The 10,214-nt window shown below is 25.9% G+C and overlaps 1 protein-coding gene across 1 annotated transcript; it reads right to left on the bottom strand.

Annotated features, from left to right (window-relative positions):
- Positions 1–7,324: 7,324 nt before the first annotated feature.
- On the bottom strand, positions 7,325–8,859 carry LOC110600446 (zinc finger protein ZAT9). Its single transcript, XM_021737306.2, has one exon. It carries the CDS (start codon positions 8,832–8,834, stop codon positions 7,875–7,877), a length of 960 nt encoding a protein of 319 aa, XP_021592998.1. The 5' UTR covers positions 8,835–8,859; the 3' UTR covers positions 7,325–7,874.
- Positions 8,860–10,214: the final 1,355 nt, after the last annotated feature.

The raw sequence follows: 10,214 nt of genomic DNA, 5'->3' as shown, positions 1-10,214 counted from the left end.
GTTACCGACAGAATTTGCAGTTGATAAGTAATTTGATTAGAAGCATGGAATGTGAAATGATGAGTGGGGCAAAAGTGGGAAGATTTGCAATCATGAAAAGAAAATACTTCTTAGACCGAAATTGCCATAAAGGTTAGCACTAGGAAAGAATATACGCAAAAAATGCACAGTTCAGTTGCGTCTCCATGAATCTATCCATAGATTTGCAGCCAAATCAACACAAAAAAGCCAGAGTTTCGTGGATCTCATCGCAAAACAAGTTCTACATATTGTTCATTTAATGTAATATAATCTTGATCTTGAACAATAGGACTGGAGCTGCAAGCAGGAGGAGACCTCAGTTTTTCAAAATTTTAAGTTGGATTCGTGGACACGTTGCATGGTTCAACAGTTGCCTTTTCAAAATCTTCATAGAGTGCCATAGTTTTTCAGGATAAATGTACCTGTGCTCCCAATTTATAGTATACTATATGCCTACTCATGAGATATTATTGGGGCAACCGTAAGCATTGTATAAAATTATTTATGTGATATAATAAATTAATGAAAAGTAAATAAATATTTAAATATAATTTATTAACACATAAGTGAATTAATAATTAATTAAATTTTTTATTAAAAAGTATTTTATTTTATTACTGCATAATTTTAATATAATAGTAAATATATTTAAGTAAATCAGAGGTCTCTATTCTATTCTATCAATTTTTTATTCTCATTTCAAAAAAATTAAAAACTATTGCAACCGATAATTTTTCCTGCAGCATAATAGATATATAATCATATGCGGTGCCCATCATTTCTGAAGTATTAATTTAATCTCGTTAATTATAACATTTACAAGGTATCGAAGTTTTAGAAAGTGAATTTGACTGAACAAGTTCTTCCTTTTGATAAAAAGAAGAACAAGCTAAATAGTCGAAGTTCTTCTTTTGATTAAAAAATTTTAAAATACAATTAATATATATATAACGGTTTAATTATAAACATTAAGTAAATTCTATTACTGGGCCATGTATGAGTGGAACAACCGAATAATATTTTCACAAATATTGGAGAATTCCCTTTCAAATGGAATCCTGACCTGACTCCTCCAGCTTGGCTTTGTGGTTGGCTTGGGAAGGTGGCCCTGAATCATCATGGGCTCATTGAGCCTGCGCTTAGTGGCCCCGTCCAGATTGGATTTTTCAAACCAGGGGCTGTTTCTAACCATATTCTGCTTGATTCCTTTACCAAACATCTACGAGACGAATCGTACAGCTCTGGCATTCACTTGCTTATGAAGGGGTTCCACAAGGTCTGGGATTGTATAGAGATAATTTTCATTTTTTTTAAAATTCTGGGAACAGAATACATTTAAGAAAAGCTTTATAGACTCTACTATGGATGTTTTTTTTTAATATCCTTGTATCAATTTCATTGCATAAACTACGACATTAGTCTTATTTTTAATGAAAAATAAAGTTATGGAATAAGGGAACAGCGCAACTGCAAGCAACTGAGCAAAGCGAAAGTTGAAGCATATGGCAAAACGGTGCGGTCCATATTTTAATGAAACGGTGAGCAGAAGCAGAAGAATAAAACGGGGCGTTGCAAAGGATGGGAACAGTAAGGAAATGCAGGATAGAAAGAAGGCCTTAAAAGTCCATACACGCTTCAAAACCTCATTTGCAGATTATGAATAAGGTAAAAAATTATTTGGTTTAAATTGAAAAAATTAATTAAATTGAATTAATTTAAAATTTTTAGTTTAATTATTTTATTTATTTTTATTTTTATTTTTAATTTTAAAAATTTTAATTATATTAATTTAATCAGTTTTAATAAAAAAATTTTAAAAAGATAAATCAAATCAATTAGAGTATAATTAAAATTAATAGGGTATAATTAAAATTAAAATATTTTAATTAAATTTTAAAATATTAAAAATAAGGTTTAAAAAATAAAAAATTAAATCCATTAAATTGAATACTTATTTAATTTGATTCAATTTCTATTTAAAATTGATTCGATTCTCACAAACACTAAAATTTTAATTTTCAATTTATTCAATAAATTAATCCGGCCAAATGTTAAACCCTATTAAATATCAATTCAACTAAAAAAATTTTTTTTTTACATTGGAGCACCAATTTTATTGAATTTTTCAATAAATATGAAGTAAAATGAGAGAAGTCGATAATAATATAATTAATAATATGAATGAATAATATTTATATTTTTTTATTCTTTTTATGGAAAGAAAGAAAAATAATATAATTACCTAAAATGCTCATAAATAGATTTTTAAATTTACCCTATTTTAGTTGGCTAAAAAATTATATAGATATTTGTTACTATTTAAATTCGTAACTTAATTAGTTAACTGTATTACTTTTTGTTTATATTTAAAATTATTTATCTCATACTCAATCCTTTTCAATTATCTTAAGCAAAAATATCAAAAAGCTAAAACTCTCTATAATTACGTATTTCTAACTTATCATATTAAAATTAAATTATGATTTACTAAAAAATAAAATAAATTTAAATAAGTATTTACTCTGAAAATTAAATCTTTAAATTTATACATTCACAGATTTAGTCTGATAATAAAATATATTTAAATAAATTTAAGAGATCTCAAATTCTATTCTTTCAATTCTCAGAAATATTAATATTAAATATTGCAGTTGTAATTATTTGAAAAAAATTAGCATATACTATAAGTGCTCAGCCACATGTTTATAATTACAAAAAAGATAAAAATATGTCGCTAATTTTTTTTTAAAAAAATCATCAAATTTTCTATGCATCTAAATTAAATATCTAAGTTCAACAAAACCTGTAAATGGAATTATCAATTTTGATAATTTTAATTAATGAATATGATAAAAAGGAAAAAAAAAAAAAAGAGGCAGATAATAGTAATAGATAATACATGAGAAATAAAGTGAAGCAACGGCAAAAAGAAAGTTGCTTCAAATTTGCAGCAACAGTAAAATTCTTATTAATTATATGGTAAAAAGTTCAATTTGGCAATCAATTATATAGTGAGCTTAATATTACATTTTTTTATTTAAATTTGCTTTAAATTATTATTATTATAAAATTAAATAAATTTAATTAAATTAAGAAAAATATAACTTACCAATAAACATCGAAAAGTAATTGACTTATTTATCATTTTAATGAAAATAAAAAAATTAAATATATACCAAAAAAATGAAATTAAAAATTTGTTCCATACTATATAGTTTGGAAAATATAACCTTTTAGTTTAATTGGCATGTTGACTGTGATTTGAGCCTTTTTAAGTTTTCGGCTATTTAGAGTGTATATGTAAATATAAATAATTTAATCTTTTTTTTTTAGAAAAATTCAATTTAGCTCATTTTTTTTATTAAACTTTCGTTTAAAATATTTTTTTTTAATTTATAAAATTATTATTTTAAAAAATAAAATTATGTAAATTTTGTTTGAATCCGTTTAAATTTTTCTATTGCGAAATTAGTTACGCCAAAAATAGAATAAAAGTATAATAAGTATAAACAATTGTGACCCGTTGATGTTTATTTAATTACTTAGTGAATTCAAATAAAAGGAAAAACTATATTTTAATCCTTTTGATTTAGTGAAATGTCTATTTTAGTTCTTATATTTTTACAAAACCTATAATTTAATTTTTTTATAGCCGATAAAACTACAATTTAGTCTCTATCATTAAAATTAGAGTTAACTTACCGTTAATTTTTATTAAAATGATGAAAATATTGTAACAATTTTTGAGTCTGCAAAGAGAAAAATAAAGGGGTTAAATTACTAAATATTGAATTTAGTGAATATTGTATAGTTGTTTTGATATCACAGCTAGCATGAGAAGGCCCCAACATTGGCGGGTAATGGGTAATGCGATAGGTCTAATGGCAGAAGTTGTGCACGGTGATTACACTCTGAATCTAGTTATTTTAAGGTTGATGTTATGAGATCCAGAAAAATAGAGTTTTATAATGGTTGAGTAAAAAATAGAGTTTTATAATGGTTGAGTAAACTTGTCCTAAGAAGAAGGCGTGCCTCCTTTTTTATACTATTTCCCCCTTGTCCGTTAGTGACGTGTAACGACTTTCCTGCTATAGGACTACATTTCCTATTGCACTGGTCCGTACGTACGAATACCAAAGAAACCCTCTCCATGTCAGGCGGCCATTTAATTCTCCTCGGTGTGCAAGTAGGCGGAACTGCAAAATGACTGAGCCTGCTGTCTTTTTTCTTGTCAGAACATATAGTCGAATTTTAGCTTTTATGATTTGGACCTTTTTTTTTTTACAACCCGATCTGTTGCTTGTACTGAAATCCGGGCTAAAGCAGTTGGTCAGGCCTGCCGAGAGGCATTCCGGGTTTGAAGCCTATTTTAAGACCTATTTTATCCATGTGGGCTTTGACCCGGCTCAAAGGGAGTGCGAAGTCTTACGTTATCAAAGGTCATGTGGGGACGTAGCCCATCACCGAATTTAGTCGAGTTTGGACATTAGTTAAATTACAATGATGCGTTTATAAAAATTAATGGCAAGTTAATTTTAATTTGAACTGTATAGATTAAATTATAATTTTTTCAATTGCCAAGAATTAATTTATAAATTTTAAAAAGTATAAAAATTAAATAGATATATTATTAAGTTAAATGAACTAAACTGTAATTTATTACAAAGAATAGGTGGATGTAAATATTAAAAAAAATGTCTAAATTTTTTATTCGAGAAAAAATATATAGAATAAGGGGGACCTAGAGTTGGGTAGGAAGTCAGCATGAGTCCACGGAGAAATAAATGGTATGTAAAATTTTATTTTTGGGTAGGGGACCACTATCCTTGCTGGCTTAGCTCTGTGCAATTGAATACTGTAAAAGGAAAAAAAATGTCATAATTAAGGATTTAAAATATTATCATAAATATTTGTATATTATTTTAATATTTTATTTTTAATTAAAATGTTTTAGTTTTATGATTATTTATATACAAAATTTACAGTTAAATTGATAATGGATATTAATTGAAATATTTTTTTATAATATTTTAACATAAATAACGTATTTTGTATTTTTTTTTTTTTTTACTTATTGTTGGATAATCATCTACAAATAAATAAGCTCTTTTCCCTAATGTAACTGTACTATGCCATGATGGTAAAACCTCTATTTTATGATTGGGCAAATTCCTCCTCTCTTTAACTTAGCAGAGTCACTCCTCCCGATGAGTAAAAAATCTTTATTATTATTATTATGAGTAAAAATCAAATACTCTTATTCCTATAACTTTTATTTATAATGTTAAATTAAATACTTCAATTTTAATCTAATTAGATATTTAATTTAAAGCTAATATACGGATAAGAGATCTAACCCGTTTATTACTTCTCTGAAGAATAAAACTTTCACTTTAATTAGAAAATAAATTTTTATCTATTTAAGAATAATTTTCTCATTCTAATTAGGAAAAACACTTATTGAGAAATAATTTTTTAATTTTAATTAGAAGAGAGTATCGTATTAAGCATATATAAAGATATTATTTTAAAAATAAGATGATTATATCACATGCAATTAAAAAAAAAATTTCAATTTTTCCACCACTCAAAAATTTAGAAAAGCCATAACTAGATTCAAACTAAACTAAACCAACCCGTTGTTAATATATCTAATTTAGAACTCAAAAAGTTAAATTTTTAGAGAACTTTGAAAACCATATTAAAAGACAAAATTGGACATGAAGCTTTGAGCTTATGATAAAAAGTGAAATTAGTATATAAAATAATTCTTTTAACTAAAAAAATGTGTGACTAAGATTATATGGTTTTTAGAAAATATTTTTTTTATTTATAATGTTTGAAACACTAAAAAAACAATTGATAAAAAATATTTTTATAATAAAAATAAACTTTAGACATTAAAAAAAAGTTTATCTCGCTACTATATTAAATTTAGATAATAGTATTTCATCACGGTTGTAAATTTAATATTTTAACACTATTAAAATAATACTCACAAATTTAATTTAGTGATAAGTGAATTTGAATAAATCTAAAAAATTTTAAATTCTACTTTTCAAGTTCCGATTCTCATTTCAAAAAAAAAAATACTATTAAGATAAATATTTGTGTAACAGTATAAATTGATGAAAAAATAATTTTTTATTATTTATAATAACATATTTTAATAAATAATTGATTTTATATTAATAAAATTATAATTTTTATTATCTTTTTTATTTATTATAAAAAATAAAATAAATTATATAAAGGTGATGTATCTATTTTCAAAGGAATGCTGATAAGTTATATTTATAATTTAAATATATAATGTAACGTTTTACCATTATTGTTTTAGATCAATTTTTAAAATAGTGTATTTTTTTTTAAAAAAAATAAAGGTCTTTTTTAGATTTTATTAATAAACGTTTATTAATATTATTATTTTTTAATAATATAACAAATAAAGAAACATAATTTATTTTCTTATACAACAATATTTATGAAAAGTATTTTTTACATTTTTTAACACACAAATCATTTTTAACATATATAACAATTTCTGCTTCCCTTTCCCTTGCACTAAAAATTAAATGCATGATATGGATGTTACCTTTTTTTTAGTCTAATCAAAACTTTAAATAATTTTAAGAGACGTTGGAGTACGTTATATTTTTAATTTTTTAATTATATATACTTTAAAATACGATAAAATTTCTCACTTTTTATCATATTTATTTATTTATAAATAAGGAAAATCGAACCCTTTTCGCTAGAGATTTTTTAATACACATTACTAATCAATAGTAATATTATTTCATTAATTAAAATATATTATTATATCTTTAGGGAATTTTTCGTTTTTTATACACATGATCAATTGCAAAAATATTTTCAAGGGGGGCTTCAAACAATTAATGAAGGAATCCTTTTACATTTTAAATTGACCCAAAATCAACCCAAATATCTGCCGGATGACAGTCAATCGGTGATTTTTCATTCCAAGCGTGATCTGGTGCACAAATTCTAATCATATATATAATTTATTTTATCTTAAAATTGAATTTAAATTCAAAATCCTATACTACTAAAAATAAAATAAAAATATGAATAGCGTTTCAAGCAAAAAACGCCTATTAAAAAAATGCTGTGGACTGACCAGAGATCTCCGGCGAATCCATGCAGTGACTCTGTAAATCATTAATTCTTTTTATAAAGATTTTATCATGCTTATCCATTATCCTGCAATGGCTAAATTTGAACAGATTGGAGGTTATATTAGGATATATATCAATAAACTTAAAAATCAAGATTTTGAACTATAAACATGAATGTATGCAATGGCATTAGCTGATTGGCTGTTGGGGTTTTGTTGGGAGTGGTTGCACTCCACAAGCCCTAGCCGGAACCAAAATGGAGAAGATAAGAAGGGAATGCGTTTCTTGACTTGTTCACCAACTGTACAAAACCTAATAAAAAGCAAACTACAGGTGATGCCAGGTAGAAGCTAATCCTAGTATCCAAACAAAAACACAAAGCTCATAATTCGCTTCCCCTCTCCCTCTAGAAATTTTCTGGTCAGTGAAATTAGGGAAAACAGTTAGCTCCAAACAGCTTGATTGGGAAGCAAACAGTGGCAGCACCATTGTAATTAAAATCCAAAAATCTTAATATTTAATAGCATTAGTTATATAATCAAATGGAATTATCTGCCCCTTTTGATTGAGAAAATGTTGAAACTGGAACTTGCAAAGGGAAGAAGAGATGCAATCCATTGTATCAAACTGTTAAAAAAAAAAAAACAAAAAAGAAGAAGAAGAAGCTAAACAAATTATCCACTGCCATGAGAGACCTTAAAACTGTGTTTTTCACTACTTGCCATTCCTATTAGAGACTGTTGAAACCTCAGCTTGGCTAACTTCACCATCGTCTTCAGGAGCTGGTAAATTCAAATCTAACAAATTGTCAGAAGATTTAACTGAAATTTTAGCATTTCCTAGATAGGAAAAATGAACCTTTTTATGGCCACCTAGAGCTTGACCAGACTCAAACACCTTATCACAAAATGGGCATTTAAAAATTCTAGGTTTAACACCCAAAACACCATTTTTGCTGTCAATACCACCACTCCCACTACCTTCCTCTTCTTCATATTCATTATCCCTGAGATTAATTTTGATCTTCTTGTGACTTGCCTTGTGTCCCCCCAAGGCTTGATAAGACCGAAAACTCCTTTGGCACGTTTCACACTTATGCTTCATTTTATTTTTAGATCGCCTCTGAATCTCACCAATCGATTCATAATCATCCTCATCTTCATCCTCGGCCTCAGCCTCCTCTTCCATGTACTCCTCCACTTCTTTCTTCCTCCTCCATTTATCCCTTGAAAGCATCACAAGACACATAGCTACACTCTCTTCATTAGAAATATCAGATATAGAACTTACCTGTTCAGTTGAATCGGCTACTTTTATGACGGATTCAGCCACTTTCTCTACCGGTTTGCGGCTCCGTTTGGATCGTCTGCGAGTTGGGTTCCTTGACGATTCTGTCTCACTCTCGTCATCCTGAAGAGCAGCAAGATTAGTTTTTGACATGAAAGGGAGCTCATGATTGATAGATCGATAAGATTGCATGGGGTTTTCAGATGATGTATAGTTGAAGGATGAAGAAGATGAAGATCGTGAAGGTGATTTTAAGATTGAAGCCTCAGATGGGATTGGTTTTGGAGGAAGAGGAAGCTTTGCCAAGTGAGATCTCATGTGTCCTCCCATGGCTTTGCCATTAGCGAAACGTCTGTTGCAGATCTTGCAGATACGGTTCTTCTCCATTGATGAGAAGAAATTAAAGCTCTCTCTTTTATCTTGTCTATATCACTCAACCAAAACGAGGGTTAACCAATATATACAACGTGGTGGAACTTTAAAAGGAAGTAAGTGACTAGGCACAAAATAGGAGAACGTATACAGTGGTTACGATCCCTGCCCAAAATAAATAATTTTAAATACAAAAACATTTGCATTTTTTTTTAAATAATATTTATTTTTTAAAAAAGTTTGTGCTAAGGTTGAATTATTATCATTATTTTTTTAGAAATTTTATTAGTTAATTTTAATTTTAAAATCAGTCAATTAAAATATTTTTATATTTTATAAAATTTAATTTTTCTTTACTTTTATTAAAAAAAATTGTGAATTGTTTAATTCTTTTAATATAAAGATTAAAGAATTTAATTTTATAAAATATAATAATATTTTAATTAAATAAATTTAAAATAAAAATAAATTAATAAATTTCTTAAAAATTTAATTTTTCTTTTTCTTCTAATTAGTTAATGAAAAGTAAATTGGAATCTTGCAAGTTGTTGAAACCTTTTTATTTAATATTTTTTTATAAAAAGGAGAAATAAAGACGTTTTTCAATAATTTAAAGTTTGCAAATTATACTTTGCATATTTACTTACAAAAATTTGATTTTTCTTAATTATAAATAATTGATATAAGAGTAAAGTAAATGTATTTAAGTCAAATAATTTTTAAATTTATTTTTTAATTATTTAAAATAATTAATTTAAAATATTTAATATTATTAAGTTATTATTTATATATTATTAATTATTAATTTGCCGATGTGGGATGCGAGATTCTTTTCAACATCAAACAGTTGAATATCACAAATTCGGATAGGTAAATTACCAATTCAATTGATAATATATTAATTCTGATTTAATATTATTAAATAATTTGGATTAATAATTTTAAATAAATTGAAGAGTATATTTAAAAATTATTTGTATCAGTTTGGATCTAAATATAAAAAAGTAAACAATTTTTCATAATTTTTTTTATCGTACATAAACATAATTTTCAATAAAATTTTTATTCTTTTAAAAACTTAAATATCAATAAATTTACAGATTTATTTCAGACAATTAAACCTTCTCAAAATGTTTATTTTTAAGAATAAAAAATCTAAAGATTTGTGTTAAAATAATGAATATCAATAAAAAGAACAAAAGATTTTATAAACCCTAATTATTAACCACTTCAGGCGGGCGAACTATTTCAACCGTTGTATAATTACCTTAGACAATGTAAAAAAGAAAAAGCCTTTGTATTATTATGTTAAGTACTCCATCCAAACAAGAATTTGTATTGTAATAAAACTTTTACTGTGTTAATTAAGCATATGTTTATTTTGTGATAAATATT

This window comes from Manihot esculenta, chromosome 14 (genome assembly GCF_001659605.2).
Source record: "Manihot esculenta cultivar AM560-2 chromosome 14, M.esculenta_v8, whole genome shotgun sequence".
In the NCBI taxonomy this organism is placed as follows: domain Eukaryota; kingdom Viridiplantae; phylum Streptophyta; class Magnoliopsida; order Malpighiales; family Euphorbiaceae; genus Manihot; species Manihot esculenta.
The sequence above is the reverse complement of the archived record's forward strand: the minus strand, read 5'-3'. Positions and strand labels throughout refer to the sequence as shown.

What these genes read in the sequence shown, in the direction of transcription:
- LOC110600446 (XM_021737306.2), bottom strand. Translation starts at nt 8,834, where the DNA reads ATGGAGAAGAACCGTATCTGCAAGATCTGCAACAGACGTTTCGCTAAT.